This window comes from Panthera leo, chromosome F2 (genome assembly GCF_018350215.1).
Source record: "Panthera leo isolate Ple1 chromosome F2, P.leo_Ple1_pat1.1, whole genome shotgun sequence".
NCBI classification, from domain to species: domain Eukaryota; kingdom Metazoa; phylum Chordata; class Mammalia; order Carnivora; family Felidae; genus Panthera; species Panthera leo.
In genome coordinates, this window is record NC_056695.1 from 75436104 (window position 1) to 75452270 (window position 16167).

The 16167-nt window shown below is 51.6% G+C and overlaps 1 protein-coding gene across 13 annotated transcripts in view; it reads right to left on the reverse strand.

Annotated features, from left to right (window-relative positions):
- ZFAT (zinc finger and AT-hook domain containing) overlaps positions 1-16167 on the reverse strand; it is a 253317-nt gene that overhangs the window by 174906 nt on the left and 62244 nt on the right. For 12 of the 13 annotated variants that reach the window (XM_042923645.1, XM_042923643.1, XM_042923651.1 and 9 more), the window contains exons 4-6: positions 10183-10371; positions 8455-8605; positions 705-2161 (exon numbers count right to left, since the gene is read on the reverse strand). In XM_042923645.1, coding sequence (XP_042779579.1) covers positions 705-2161; positions 8455-8605; positions 10183-10371 — 1797 coding nt within the window. Of the gene's footprint in view, positions 1-704; positions 2162-8454; positions 8606-10182; positions 10372-12158; positions 15640-16167 lie in introns of those variants that run through there. The other variant, XM_042923653.1, reaches the window with a different exon arrangement.

Consider the following 16167-nt stretch of genomic DNA (forward strand, 5'->3'; position numbering starts at 1 on the left):
TACTTTTTTACTACTCTATTTGTCTCCCTCTCCGGCTTGTCCGGGTCACCCTTCACGCTTTCCTCACTTCTGCCTGGAAATGGCTTTTTAGAGGCGGGAGGCTGTGAACTTTACGGGTGCTACGCTGTTTGCGTGACATCAGAGCTAGGACAGGAGGAAACAAGTGTTTCCTGAGGACCAATCACAGCACCACATGCTGCTGGGCACTTGCCTGAATCAGGGTCTCCGACCCCTGCCGACACCTGGGCCAGAGCTGGGCTCTCCCACCACCCGCGCTGCCAGCTCTCGGGGAGCCTCAGGGGCCCTGCCTGCACGGACGGCTGCGAGGGCTCCAATCGGGGCTCTCTACAAGGAGCTGCAGGGAGAACAGGGCCACGACTCAAGCTACACTTTGAACCTGTCACGTGCCAGAAGAACCATTCTTCTTGGCTCAAGTTCCGGCAGCAGCCGTGAGAGAGACCACTGCGTGTGCCTGCCCCAGCCAGCGCGGCCACCTCCACAAATACGCCACACGCTAGACTGTGACACAGGTGGCCGCCTCCTACTGTCTACAAATGATGAAGCACAGCTCGTTGACGAGTGGTTCTTTGCAAAGAGACACGAGCTCAAACCAAACACGAGGTGACCCAAAGCAGGCTGGGGACGGGCGGGGCTGTAGGGAACGAGCGCTCAGCCGGCTGCTTGCCCAGCGCCGCCCTCCTTACCGCAGTATTCACACTCCAGGTCCCCGTACACCTTCCGGATCCTCTCGCACAAGCCGGTGTTCATCCTTCTCTTCTGTAAGCCATCCAGGATCTTCATGAACGCACTGATGCCGGCCCGGTGCTCGGAGGCCGGGCTGCAAGAGTCAGGCTGGGGCAGGGCCACGTCCCCTCCACCTGCTACCGGAGGAAGGTCCGAGGCCTCGCCTGGGTTTGACCTGAGACACCTACTAGGATCTGGTCCCTCGGACGGGAGGGCAGCCATTTTCTGCCCTGCCTCTGGGGGGCTCTCGGCCCCCCGCGCGGCCAGGTTCGCTCCCGCACTTCCGGCCTTGGATGGCAGTGATGGGACTTCTTCACCCTGAGTCTGGGAGGAGGCTCCGCGCCGGGCGTCCAAGGTCTCCCCGGGGGCGGTGCGAGCCTCCGCAGAGGAGGGATCATTTTTCAGTAAAAACTCCTCGGAGACCACCGCCTGCGAAGGAAGGTCCGAGGCGTCCGCGGCAGCTTCCAGCCCGCAGGGTGGCAGGGCGGCCCCCTGGGCCTGGGGGACGGCCAAGTGCGTGGGCGGGGCGGGCTCCTGCGCCGCGGCCTCCGGCTCCTTCCCGGCCCCCTCGTCGGGCCCAGCGTCTGCGGGGCAGGCCGCCCCCTTGGGCGCATTCACGCCCGGGAACACAAACTCCTCCTCCTCCGCCAGCTGCGCCTGGCCCCCCAGCGCTTCCTGCTGGATGTCCCCGCCCGGCTCCAGGAGGCAGAAGCTCTGGTTGATGGAGCTGGTGAAGAGCCCGCCCTCCTGCGCCGCCCCGTGCGCCTCCCTGATGTGCGAGCGCAGCCGGATGGAGCTGACGAACTTCTTGAGGCACAGCGCGCACACGTACACAAACGGGTGCTTCCGCACGTGCAGCTCCAGCGCCTGGTACTTGGTGGCCCCGTGGCCGCACAGCTCGCAGGCGAAGGGCCACTTGTCCCCGTGCACCAGCATGTGGCGGTCGCGGTCCAGCTCGTTCTTGAACTTGCGCTCGCAGATGTGGCAGTCGTACAGCAGCTGCCGCTTGCCCTCCCTGGTGAGCAGGCAGAGCTCCTCGAGGGCCTCCTGCACCTTCCGGTCCTGCGGGTCGTGCGCGTGCCGGACGTGCTTGATGAGGTTCTTGACGTCGGAGTACTTCTTCTTGCAGAAGCGGCAGTGCTGCTTGACCTTCTTGTGCACGCGCTCCACGTGCACCTTCAGGTGCCCTTTGCTCAGGCAGGTGAAGGCGCAGTAGTCGCAGGCGAACTTCTCGCCCGTGTGCTTGCGCAGGTGCACGTTCAGGTTGGCCTTGATGGCGCTGGCGTAGCTGCACTGGGGGCACTGGTACGGCTTCTCGTTGGTGTGGATCCTCAGGTGCGCCTGCAGCGAGTGCTTGAACTTGAACACCTTGTTGCAGTACTCGCAGGTGAAGATCTTGAGCTGGGTGGGCCCTAGCCTGGAAACAGACGACAGCACCGTTACCCTTGGAGACGCCGCACCTCCCTAAGGACCGTGAACTCCTTCTTGGGAACCGAACGCCAAAGGCTCAAAGTGACCCAAACGGCCCTGAGGCTGGATGGAGGCATTCATTCGGCAACAAGCGGGACCGACCGGAGGGCCGAGTATGGACCAGGCGCGTACAGAGACTGGAGCTCACGGTCTGGGGGAGGGGAGACAGGTGAGCACATGCTTGCACGACAGTGGGGCAAGTGTCCATGGGAACATGTGCGGGGGGCCGGGGGGAGGAGGAGAGAGAAAGAGACATCTAACCTGGATTCAGGTAGTTGGGAAACTTGCTAAACAGGAGATGTCTGAGTTGAGGCTTGCAGAACGAGAAGAGGGAGGCAAGAGGAGAAAGAGGGAAGAGGGATGTGTCACTCACAACGTACACAACAACCAGCTGTGCTCCAAAGCTGACCTGTACGTCTTCTGGCTACATGACCCGTCATCAACGGAACAAGCTCCATCGGCTCCATGAGACCAGATACAATCTGCTTGGGTTTGTCCACCAGCTTCAACAAGCCAGACTTGCTTGTTCATTCAACCAGCTCGTCCCTTGCTGCCACCCGTCGGTGAAAGACCCGCGTCCCTACGTCCTCCCAGGGCAAGTGAACGGGCCTATCTGACTGGTCACCTGGACCTCATGAGACGAGCTCCAACTTTCCCCTTCTGGCAAGGACGGTCTGCCCGTGAACAGCAAGTGGTACAGTGAGTGCTTAGCTAGGTGGGCATGCGTGGGCCTGGCCAGGAGCGGTCAAGGACTGCAGGTGAGGCAGTCAGGTGCCCAGGAACGGGAAGCCCCGAGCTGATGAGCACCACACCGTGTCCCCCTCAACTCCATCAGTAACAGAGCTGATGCTCCAGTCTCCATCGCCCTCCTCCTTTACCACGGCTAATTTAGAGCTGAGACGGGGAAAAGAGGGCTACTGTTCAACTGCCGTTTATTAACCTCATGAATAATTTATTAATGCTTGTCACTTATGAATACCTGCCAGTGTGTTTCAAGCGCTGTGTCAGATTTTGTGTGTGTGATGGAGAATAAAAGCATGGTCTGCCTCGTGGATCCTTTCTCTTTCAATAGGGCCATGTGTATGAGATGGTAATAACAGCTAATAATCACTAAGGATGTGTGAACTGCCCAACCCGACACTAACTATATTTATTTCTAGCCTCGTTACACCCGTTTTGCAGATGACAAAACTGAGTCTGTGCCCAAGATCATACAGTTAGTAAGCGGTGACGCCAGGATTTGACCCCAAGCAGACTGTCTGCCTCTAGAGCCTGCGTGCTCCTCCTCTTCCTCTATGATGCCAGCAAACACCACATACACCAGTCCCCCTCCCCAATGTAATTGTATACACAGAGAAAGTCCCCTGTACGGGACTTCCAGTGCCGTTGGAATAGCCCCGCCTTGTTTCTGAAGTCAGTGAATGATGGCCACTAAAGTACTATAGCATGCACCAGGGACAGGAATTGACAGATGACACACGGGCAGGTGAGGCTTCCTCTCCTCTGTACCTATACTCCCGCTGGACAGTATGTCGAGGTTGTCCATGAAGGTCCTCAGAAACACTGATAATCTCACTCAGTGCTCTTGACCAGAGCCCATTAAGCTGTATCCACTAGAACTGCAAAGTCTGTATATATGGAACTACCCATTCAACTATGCTTGATCAACATAGGCTGCCTTGTCTTTAAATTAAAAATATTTAAATCGATTGTAGTTCATAAACACCAGAGGGTACAATTCACATAATGTAATTAAAATATTCAAATTTGAAAGTTAGCACTCTGCCTGCATGCTAAACCCAAGGCTAATGTCAGGAAACTAATTTGGATCTTTCTCAAATGACAAAGAAATCCAGAAGGTGATAGATTTTATTGGTATAAACAACACTGGAGAAAGAAACCCAAGATTCAAAACGTTAATTAAATAAACAAATCACAGTACTTTCTCCTCTAATGCAAGATCTAAATGGTCTTAGGAGAATCTTTGGCTCTGCCTTTTTTTTTTTTTTTGTATTATTACACAGAAACGTGATAAAGCCCTCCGTGCCGTTTCCTGCCAAGGGGAATGAATCTGATGAAGATTCCAAGGAGCCTACGTCAGACTCTCAAGCGCAAGCCTTACTCACTAGGACCGTGAACTGACACACAGGGCCGCAGTGTCCATATGACTGTTTTTAAATTACTTCACTCCAAATGTTCCCCATGCTGGGAGAGAAGCACTCTTACCAGTGCATTTTAGAAAGTTATTCACTTCCGGGAATCAATTAAAGGAAAGAATACAAAAGGTACTCGAACAAAGGTGCTCACAGTGAAAAGCTGCTTGAAGGTCCCAACATAGGGAACTAGTTTGTTAGCACATCTGTTTTTTTCATTCATTCATTCATTCATTCATTCACTCATTCATTCATTCAAAACAAGTATTCCAGGCACTGGGGACACAAGAGGGACAAAAACAAACACAACTCATTCTCTCCTGCAGCTCACTTTGTGGAGGAGGTGACAGGCCAGACTAACAACCACAAAAAGGAGCAGATAAGGACTACGGCTCCCTGGTGTGACGGGAAAAGGCAGGATGCTCCATGAGCCCAGATCAGGGCCCACTCCAGGCAGGCTGTCCCGAGCACTGCGCACTTGAGCAGAGAGCTGAAGGGTGAACAGGATAACCAAGTGAGGGAAAGGGGAGGCATCCGAAATGAGGAAGAGGCATTTGCAAGGAGAAGTCAAGGAAGTACAAAGGGCCCGGATGGCTGGAACACCTGCTGGGGCCCAGAGACCACAGGGAGCACACGAGGGGACAAGGCTAGAGAAGAGGCAGCCATGGAAGGCCCCGTAGCCAAGTTCTTCTAACATCTGTGAGGTCTTACAGGATGCAATCAGATGGGCCATTTTACCACGTCTTATTCGCTTTCATGTGAAGAGCTGAGGAGATTACAGAACATCCTCATGACGTTATAGCACCGTCACCACAAAATAATTTGGTTTTTTTTTTTAATTTTTTTTTTAATGTTTATTTATTTTTGAGACAGAGAGAGAGTATGAACAGGGGAAGGTCAGAAAGAGAGGGAGACACAGAACCTGAAACAGGCTCCAGGCTCTGAGCTGTCAGCACAGAGCCCGACGCAGGGCTCGAACTCACGAACCGCGAGATCATGACCCGAGCCGAAGTCGGACACTCAACCGACTGAGCCACCCAGGTGCCCCATCCACAAAATCATTTGTGAATAACGTGAGTAACGGACGAAAGTAATAAGTACAGCGAGTAGGTCTTAAAGCAAGATATAAAATTGCATATGAAATATAAACTCCATTTTATAAAACATATGGGCCCAAAAAAAGGCTGGAAGGAAACACATTAAAAACATTAACAGTGGTGGGGCGCCTGGGTGGCTCAGTCGGTTAAGCAGCCGACTTCAGTCCAGGTCATGATCTCACAGTTCGTGAGTTTGAGCCCCGCATCGGGTTCCTTGCTGACAGCTCAGCCTGGAGTCTCCTTCAGATTCTGTGTCTCCCTTTCTCTCTGTCCCTCCCCACTCACGCTGTGTCTCTCTCAAAAATAAACATTAAAAAATATATATACATGTGTATATATATGTGTATATATGTATCTATATATATAGATACATATCTATGTATCTATATACATAGATATGTATATATACATAAACAGTGGTTATAGCACAGTAGCGTGATTACAAATGATGTTTTTTCTTACAGTTTTCTGGACTTCAAAAATTTTCTACAGCACCAGTGTCATATTTGTGTGAAAACCTAACTGATCTCTTGGTGTAACCTAGAAGTTTGTGTCTATATTTTACAAAGCAACATCATCATGCCAAAAAAAAAGCCTCTTTCATAACAATTTTGTAATTTGTACTATACTACTAGAATGCATGGCAGCTGAAATACGGCCAAAACCTGTTGATTAAATATTGCATAGATTTGCTGGCTAACTAGATGACCAGTTAGCTGAACCCCTCCCCAGCAGATTTTGAAAGAGTGTGAAAATAAGTAGCTAGGGTCTACAAATCAACTTAAGTTGACGCCAGAATGTTCTTCAAACTTAATTCCATGACAGTTTTGCCAAAGGAATGAGTATTTTTACAACTTCATCAATAAATTCAGTTGCCCACAGCTGCAAGCACAGAGGATTGAGGCTACGAATTAATGAAGCATCCCACATGACACCATGTTCATATGGTTTATCATTTATTCTCACCACTAAACTAAGTCAGATTGTACTAGACGATCTTACGGCTGGAATAACAGAGGCTCAGAGGCACATCCACTTGAGTCAAATACAACAGAGCCAAGGCTTCCTCCACGCAACAGGGCGTCTGTCCTGTTCTCTCTCATCCCCAGTGCCTGGCACATAATGGGCGTTTAATCTATTGAGCTGAACCGTGGTAGAAAAGTCTAGAGCCAGCCCAGGTCTGTTTGGCACTAAAAGCTATGCTCTCTTCAAGAACGCCTCATTTCCCCTCTTCTAGAAACAGAGGAAACCCACTGGCAACTGGCATTTTCTTTGTCTTTCGTCTCAGCTGGAAAAATGTTTGCAGAGCTCAGGTGCAGTTTGCTAACCCCCCACCCCCACCCCAGCAGGTACCTATCACAGGTGGTGAGACCGAGACCCTGGGGAGGGTATAGAAAACGCACCTGAGCATTCACTAAGGGTTGTCAACTGACCCAATGTGTGTGGAGGATGGTTTTCAATGTTGGTGACAGTTATAAGTTCTCTACTATTTGAGACAGCAATTTCAATGCTAGCAATTCACCCCACAGGAAGTCGTGAAGAAGAACTGAAAGACGAAGGTCCGAGACCCTTGAGCACAACATTGCCCATCAAGCAAAACCTGGCTACACAAACTACAGTGCACCCTATCCAACAGCAGATACTCTTTTAAAACTATGTATCAAAAACATTTTTTAAGGTGTGGTAAGTTTTGTGGTTTTTTTTTCAATGTTTATTTTTGGGAGAGAAAGACAAAGTGCCAGTGGGGGAGGGGCAAAGAGAGAGATGGAGACACAGAATCAGAAGCAGCCTCCAGGCTCTGAGCTGTCAGCACAGAGCCCGATGTGGGGCTCGAACTCACGGACTGCGAGATCATGACCTGAGCCAAAGTCAGACGTTTAACAAACTGAGCCACCCAGGTGTCCCTAAGGTGTGGTTAAGTTTAAAAAAAAAAAAGTTGATAACAATGCACTTGGTATTTTGCATTAGAAAAAAGTAACATAATTAAAGCACTATGTTTTAGTATATCATGAAAAAATTACAGTGGCAACAGTAGTTGCCTCTAGAAGAAGAACGATGGGTTACTTTGATTAACTACACCATCCAGGGTGAAGGAACTTTCCACAAGAAAATAACAAGTGTTACTTTTTTTTAATTAAAAAATTTTTTTTAATGTTTATTTATTTTTGAGAGAGAGACAGAGTGTGAGCACAGGGAGGGGCAGAGAGAGAGGGAGACCCAGAATCCAAGGCAGGCTCCAGGCTCTGAGCTGTCAGCACAGAGCCCGACGCGGGGCTCGAACTCACAAACCGTGAGATCAGGACCTGGGCCAAAGTCGGACACTTAACCAACTGAGCCACCCAGGCGCCCCAACAAGTGTTACTTTTGAAAATGGGGAGGGAATAAAGATTTTTTTTTTCCATTATAATATGTGCAACTTTAAAAATCAGCAAACTTGGGGCGCCTCGGTGGCTCAGTCCATTGTCTGACTCTTGATTTCAGCTCAGGTCATGATCTCATGGTTCGTGCGTTCAAGCCCCACATGAGTGCAGAGCATGCTTGGGATTCTCTCTCTGCCCCTCCCCCCAACCTGTGCACATGTGCGCACATGCTCTCTCTCAGTTTCAAAATAAATAAAAACCTTAAAAAAATTTTTTTTTAGTAAATAAATAAAAATCAGCAAACGTACTAAGGCCTTACTTACACCTCTTTTTATTAAGGTTAAACATATGTCTGACGTACGTAAACTGCTCCCCCTTCATTAAGCCAGTCGGGGCTCAGGTCCTAAAGCAAGTGGATCTGCCACGCATTTCACAGAAGCAGCCCGGGCTCAGTCAACACACAGGCACCGTAATGGAGAGTCCAACTCCTGGGTTACATCAAGGAACCCATGTCCTCTACAACCCAGTCTGCAAACACAGTCCTGGGACGCTTACATGCTGGTCCTCTAGCCCCCACAGCCATCACCAGAATCCAGCTCTGGCTGAGGTCACACGGGACACACACTTTACCTGCTGGACTTCATGGGCTGCTCGTACGGCGTCTGCTGAATGGCGTACTCCTGGTACCCTCTCCGAGGCGCCAGGTCGGCCGGGGTGGCCTCGGGGTTTGCAGTGCCCGTCTCCGGGGGCCCGGCCTCCACTGGAACGATCTTGGTGGCACCTGAGATGAAGGCACAAGGCAGCACACATTGAAGGGGCACCGCGGAGGTCCCAGATCCCACCCCTTACGGGAGTGGAGCCCCAGAAGTGTTTCTTCACTGTATACAGTACCCTTACCAGGTACTGGTTTTCCTGCAGTTCACACGTTTAACGTGTGTGTGTGTGTGTGTGTGTGTGTGTGTGTTGGGTGGGAAGGGCAAGTTTCCTAATAATCTACCAAAACACCTTTCTGAGGTAATTCCCTTTGATCTATGAAAAAGACAAAAACATGTAAGACGGGGACATACATACGTATGTGTTTACCTATCGGGTTTTATACAGGACCACCTGTAAGCGGTCCTGTATAAAGTAAATAAGGTAAATCCTGTATAAAGGCAAATAAGTGTAAAATTGCACCAAGACAGTATGGAGCAGTGGCATCGGCCGTGAACAGGAATCCGAGCTGCCAAGGGTCCAGTCCCAAACATGACATGACCTTACCATCAGCCTCCGTTTCCACCCTAGCAAATGACGGGTCTGGAGTGGAAAACCTCAAAGGTCCCTTTGCTCGTGCAATTCTATGATGCGAAATGATCAAAGACCTTGCACAGCAGCGGACACTTCCCACGTATGTGGACACACGCACATGCACGTATCCAGTGCAGTGAATAAAAGGCTCCAGTCTATCCCTGGATCTAGAACAGCAAAGATCCATCACACTTCTACCCCCCTTGCAGAAATCTTGAAAGCCTACTGCCAATTTTAAAGACGTTACTGTGGGAACTTCGTCTAGAGACGGCTGAGAACAGGAGCCACCCCTCTCCGAGGTTTCTCTTCCCAGACTGACACTGCTCTGAAGCAGGCTAGCGCAGATGAAGTGAGTTTCCAGAAGGTTCCTCTCGCCCAGTGTTTTTATTTCCTAATGATCATCATACTCTGCATCGAAGTGTAAAGAGGCACTTATCTGGCATTTTCACCTTAAATAAGGAGTTACTATTTCCACTGGAAAGGGCTGTTTAAATGGCTGCAGCTGCTCTTAAAATCCTACACTTGATTTTAAAATACATTTGACAACTAGCCCTGAAATGGATAGGGAAAAAACCATTATTATACTTTGGAACCTACTATCACATCATACTGCTTTTTGTCTGAAGTATCCCTTCCTGAAAGAGGCCTTTTTTAAAAAAAGGTAGTATAATATCTCCACAGGCTGCTTTATGTGAAAGGAAATGCAGACAGGAATCTCCAGCATTATAAAACATTTGATGGAACCACTAAAAACGCAGGACAGAAGTTAGGCGGAGGGGACCGGAGAACATGGGCTCCCGGGAGCGGGCTGCGGCCCTCTGGTCTCAGCAGGTCTGTCTCACACGGGGGGACGCACCGCTCAACACAGTGAGCGGGGGGCACACCCAGGACAGGGACTGGGCCAGGGGAGCAAAGGAAAGACACGCTCCGTGGCCGCTGCTCCTCTGACCGTGTCTGCGGCAGCGACAGCAGCGGCCCCTGCCCGGGACCACGGGGTCCAAGCAGCGAGACTGCCCAGTATGGACTCAGCCCAACGTCCTTCTCCGGCCCCGTCCCGCTTGCTGTGCTCACCTGGAATAGCTTCGTGTGCCGTTAAAACCACACTTATGATGGGCTTCTTCGCTCCGGAAACCTGCCCGGCCTCCTTTCCCGAGGAGACCTTCTGGACTTTCTCTGTCCTCTGTGTCCGCGGCCTCCTTGGAGTCTTTTCTCGATCATCCTCCTTATACTTCCTTTCCAGTTCAAGGTCAGATTCATCACCTGAAGGTCAAATAATACTGAGATGTATAAAATATCCTTTTGTATCAGGGACAGAATTGGAGCGCGCACATAACCTTTTTATGCGACAGTAAGAGAAATATATGTGTGTGATATATACACTTGGGTCCTCACTGCTACGCAGGCCTCTCCAACACTTCAGGCATCGTCTTTGATTCTTCAGTCTCTCACCTGATTCAGTAAATTCGGCACTGAGGCCACAGGCCACCATCAAGGCACTGGGGATACAGTGTTGATAAAGCAGGCATGACCCCTCACCTTGTTTTCACGACACCTACCAGACTTGAGAGTCATTAAGGAAGATAGAGTCTCCCAAGATTTATAGCCCAGGAAGAAATCATTCAAGCTACAATTACTAGGTACCCTCCGTGAGGGATACGAAGACCAGTAAGGCACAGACCCAGACCCTGCCCTCAAATGCCCTGCAGTCTGGTGGGGGCCGGGGGTGGGGGAGGGGGGCAGTCAGCCGCGCGCCAAGTGAAATGAGAAGGGATGGTAGGATCCACTCGAGAAGTCAGGAAAGGCTTTCTGGGGAACCAACCCTTCCGTTAACTGTAAACACAAGCGTCTGTGAAGTGATGGGAACGCTGGGGAACAGGTCACACAAAAAGGGTGTGAAACAAAGGAGTGGGTATGGTAATAAAAATGGCAACATCCCATGGGGCGCCTGGGTGGCTCAGTCAGTTAGGTGTCCGACTTCGGCTCGGGTCATGGTCTCACGGTCCGTGAGTTCGAGCCCCGCGTCGGGCTCTGTGCTGACAGCTTGGAGCCTGGAGCCTGTTTCGGATTCTGTGTCTCCCTCTTTCTCTGACCCTCCCCTGTTCATGCTCTGTCTCTCTCTGTCTCAAAAATAAATAAATGTTAAAAAAAATTTGAAAAAAAAAATGGCAACATCCCATTGTAAGAAAAGACAGCAAAGACAAGCAGGAAACCATTAGCTTACGTGTGTGCTGTGTGGGTATAGCTTCATGGAGAAGCAGGGAGGTGGAAATAAAACCAGCGGAGGGAGTGAAAGTTAGGTTCCAGAGGGCCCGAAGGCCCCCCGAGAGGTCTGGGACTGTCCTTCAGGGAGAGCAGGGCAGGAAACTCCAGTGCCCACGGATGCCAGTCTAGCAGTGTGGGCAAGGGAAGCCGCCAAGCAGGACTCAGGTGACAGAGCACAGGCCCCAGCTGCGGCTGGGGCCACCCTGTCAGGTCGTAGGACAAGGTCATCCAATCTTTGGGCTGTTCAGAGAGAGACCGGGAATTCCAATTTTTTACGTGAAATCTTTAGATGCTTCAAGGTCGGCCCTAATCTAAAAGATCTTAAGACAATGGGAGAGCCAAGAGAAACGCGTTTGCGGCCACATTTCACCCACAGCACCCCCCTGCCACCGAGGAAGGCAACGGTGAGCCACAGTTCATGTGGGAGGAGGGCTAACCGGTATCTGTGCTTTAAACATCTGCCGCCACTGGGGAGGGTGAACTGGGTGGGTTCAAAGGACACTTAAACCCACTGAAGAACGGAGACGCCAGCCACAGAAGGAACGGCGGCCAACATCGCACGGCGACGCTTGGCAGTAGCCTGAGGGGGAAGAAAGACTTCAACACCAAAGTGAGGAATAAAAGGACGCGTGATCGCTTGAATGCATGCGGTTCCGGATTCCAGAGGAGATACAGGAAGGAAGGAAGGAAGGAAGGAAGGAAGGAAGGAAGGAAGGAAGGAAGGAAGGAAGGAAGGAAGGGGAAGGAGTTTTCGGTCTTGGAATCACACACAGACCTGAACTAACCTGCCCCAGAATCCCTTCTTCGGGACGTCATGACAAGTGGAAGGAACATAGCCCTTTGGCAGAGACGCACGCGGGGCGGGTGCATGGCTGCAGGACAGACGCACAGGCGGACGGACAGCAGGGGCCCGGAAAGCGCCGGCATGGGGCATCACGCAGGTGAGGTCAGAACGGTGCAGTGATAAGGCAGAAGCTGGAGAAAACGGGAGAAACCAAAGGGGAGACGGCCTGAGGCAGCTCCGTACGTCCCTGCTTCCCACGATGCAGGTCGGCCGACAGCCAGACCCGCACATAAATGTACCAACCAATGGGACAAGATAAAATGCGGAGACACAAACTCTTGGGGAAGGCTGCTGGGGGGAGGAAAGCGCTCCCAAGATGACGCCAGGAAAAAAACGTGGCTAATGGGGCAGACTGATCAAGACAAACACTTACGTTTGTCCCCATAGACCAAGTACTTGGAACATGTTTCAACCTGGTGGAAGCAGTCTTAGGGAATTTAATAGACCGGAGCAGGTCCTTAGTCACGTAATTAGCGTCAGTACTAAGCCTGTTAACATTGAAGCGAAGAGAAAAACCAGCAGATGAGATCGTGAATCACACAGACTGTGCATTACTGTCCAAGGCCAAAGGGGAGAAGTCAAGGACCATCATATAGGTCCACCCCTTGAAGAGCAAGACGACCCCTGAGGAGCAGAAGAAACAGGGCAAAACGAGTGACCTGCGAAGTCACTGCCAGTGCTTACATCCTGTGACGTCTGACCTGCATCAGGCCTGACGGGAATGTTTTTAGATCATTTTTTAGTGGCTGTATTAAAAACATTTCAAAGAGCCTAAAGTTGCCTGCGTCACAGTCACGTGGGTGACACGTGTGCATAAGCAACAGGAGAATATACTGGATGCTATGAAGAGGCAAGAACAACTTACCAAGGGACTGTTTGCATTTAAAATCATGCTTCACTTTATAAACAGACTCACCAAGGGATACAATTCAATTCATGAGCGACACAGCAGGAAGAGATATGTTCACGTACGACAACAACAAGAGCAGCACCCTGTGAATTTGAGCCTGCCATAAGCAGAACCCGGGTTAACAGCACGAATCAACTTAAAAAACCAAAAGTACACACACAGCGTTAGCCTGCACAAGCAGAAGGGAGCTCCTGGCTGTGCCCTGGATAAGCTAGATCCTGACTCTGCTGCCGGCATCCTATGTTGGAACGCACTGCAGAGCTGAGCACCATGAGGACGGTGGACAGAGCACATAAGGATCTGGAAGAGCCTGGGTTGGCCCAGGGGGAGGAGGGGAGACGGTAAGAATCTCACCTCCCCCATCAGTGCCCTCGCTCCGGCCACCAGACCCACCCCCGGTGCCCGTGCCTGCCTCAAGGGCAGTGCCCCTCCCGCTCCGGGGACAGCCACCCGGCCGCTGGGGCTACAGGACCTCATGTGGTGAAGGGGGTCTGGGGGAGAGGCTGCCAGGGGGCTTCTGGGAGCAGCTTTCTTTCCTAAGAAGAAAGAAACGTCCCTCTTCTTCGGCCAGGCATTGCCGTATGCACTGCTTAGAACAGAGGTAAACACCCAGGAACTACAGGAGAGCAAGCGAAAGACAGGTCAATGCCTCGAGGATCTCAAAGGGAAACACGGTCCTGAGACTGTGATGGCGGCTGAGCCCGCCCTGGAACCACTGGTCCCCAGATGCCTCTTTACCCCAATGAACAGCCATCCTCATCCTCAAACACGTCTTCAGTTGGTGCCTCTGCTAAAAGTCATCTTGACGGACACACCTCCAAACCATTCTCCTTCCTGATCCCAGAGTGAATCGCTTCAAAATTCACATCTGTCCCTGTCACTGCACCCCTTCAAACCCTTCTGTGGCTTCCCTCCCGTCTGCACTAGGAGAAAGTACCAGATAAAGCACGCCAAGATCTGCCATAAATCTTCTCTCCCGCGACCCCTGAACCCTCAAGGCCGTGACTCAAATACACACCCACGAGTACCTACTGCTCACCCCTTTGGGCTACAATACTGGGTGACAAGTTGACCAAATACCCCTCTGTACCTTGCACACAGGTAACACACAACACCCCCACGCCACATCCTCTGCTTGTGCGAATGACAAACTGAAAGGCACACACACACGCACACACACACATATAACCAACATACCACCACAGCAATGGCTGGACTTCCCATACTGCTTTGCGATTTTCTATTCAGATGCCTCACTGTGCTGTGACTCTCCTGCAGGATGGGTCTGTGCCTCCTTATTTTATGAGCCTGACATAGGCCTGTAGCAGAGAAAGGGCCTACCCTAGGGGACAAAGGAGACCTGCACGGCTGTGCTCCAAAAAGCCAGGCGAGAACCAGTGGGTACAAGTCAGCAACAGATTTCAGCAGAAGAGAGAAATTTCCAGCAGTCAGAGCTGTCCAACAAGGAAAGGGTGGTTTTTGGTGATGCATTTCCGATGACGGTTTTCAAGGAAGCTTCAGATACCATTTGTCACACTGTGGGGAAGAGTCTGCAACACCTGGGAGATCAGACTAGGCAACGTTTGCATCTCTAAATTCGAAGCCCCTCCCAGGGAGATAGAGCCTCTCCTTGAGGAGCATGGCTGTGGAAAGGAGGCGCCAGGGAGAAAAGGGGGTGGAGGAATGAGCAATATGGGGCAGTGAAAGAAAAATACGAGTAAGACAGTGGGGGATGGAACACTATGCACCCTCCTCCCTCTTGGACGGACACCAGAGACCAGTTTGTGCTTTGTGCGAGTTCTGGTTCCCTGACTGAAATGCCAGTGGGGCTCTCGCTGTGTCCCCTTGGCCCACACCCGACTCTGGCAGCAGCTACAGAGGGCAGCTGACACTTACCTGGTCTTCCAGCATCCCACCTCTGCTGCACAGGGTGTCCTTTGGCGACCTAGCTGAGCCCCTGCAGCCCAGAAGTGAAGACGGTTCAATATGGCGGAGGGCAACCCTCAACCAATGAGGGATGGGAGCCAACACATGACCACTCTGGGCTCCTGATTTGGGTGGAAATTCTGGAAGCCATCTGAAGCTTCAAGATTCTGGAAGAGCCGAGGTTTCACTGACCAAAGGAGTGAGCCCAACAACAAACCCTTGGCTCTCTTCCGTCCCTATCGCACCTCCCCACTCCCTCACTTCTGCTGCCTGGGATCACCATCCCATAAACTGTCCACAATAAGATACTCCCCATTGAAGACTTCCCCAAATGTACATCCTTCATCAATTCTCTGTGGCCTCACCCAACATGGAACCACAGCCCATTCAGCTACATTCCATTCTCGAGAGCTTCCAAAGACTCTTTTCCCGTGGACTCGGGCACCACACGGTGAGCACTGTCCTCAGCAGCCTTGGGAATGATTCTTGGGGATGATGTGACATGATCCCTGGGGCAGTGGAGCACTATGGAAAGAACAAGGCTCCCACAGAAAAAGCAGCACGTGCATTCAGGGAGGAGCAAATAACTCCAGGTAAAACACCATGCATGAGAGGGGCAAACCGGTAGGCTGAATAAAGACCGGCAGACACAGGCCACAACCCTGGACGCTACCCAGAGATTCCGGGCTACGAACGCAGACGTCTACACGGACAAATCCTGGGTTGTCTGTGGCGTCCCCGGAAGCCATGCGTCTTTCAGCCCCCGGCCCGGCTCTATCATGGCCGGCACTACCACCTAGTTTTCATTCCCAGCCACAGCTCTGGCACACAGTAGGTGCTCACCTTTTATCTGTGGAAAGTAGCACTAGGCACGCCGGAGGGTCTCCCCACTTCCTCCCCTGCCGCCTGCTTCTCAAGTCTCCCTCCATCCAGTCTCCTGTTGTTTCTGGATGTGACGTGTAGCATTTGTGCAGCATGGCGGTGGCGGGGGGGGGGGGGGGGGGGGGGGGGGAGTCCTGGTTCCCAGTCTCTGGCGGTAAAATCATAGGCGTGGGCCCTACGGCCGACATCACGGGTCCTCTGGGAGTCGAGAGACGAGAGAGCTCCAAGACCT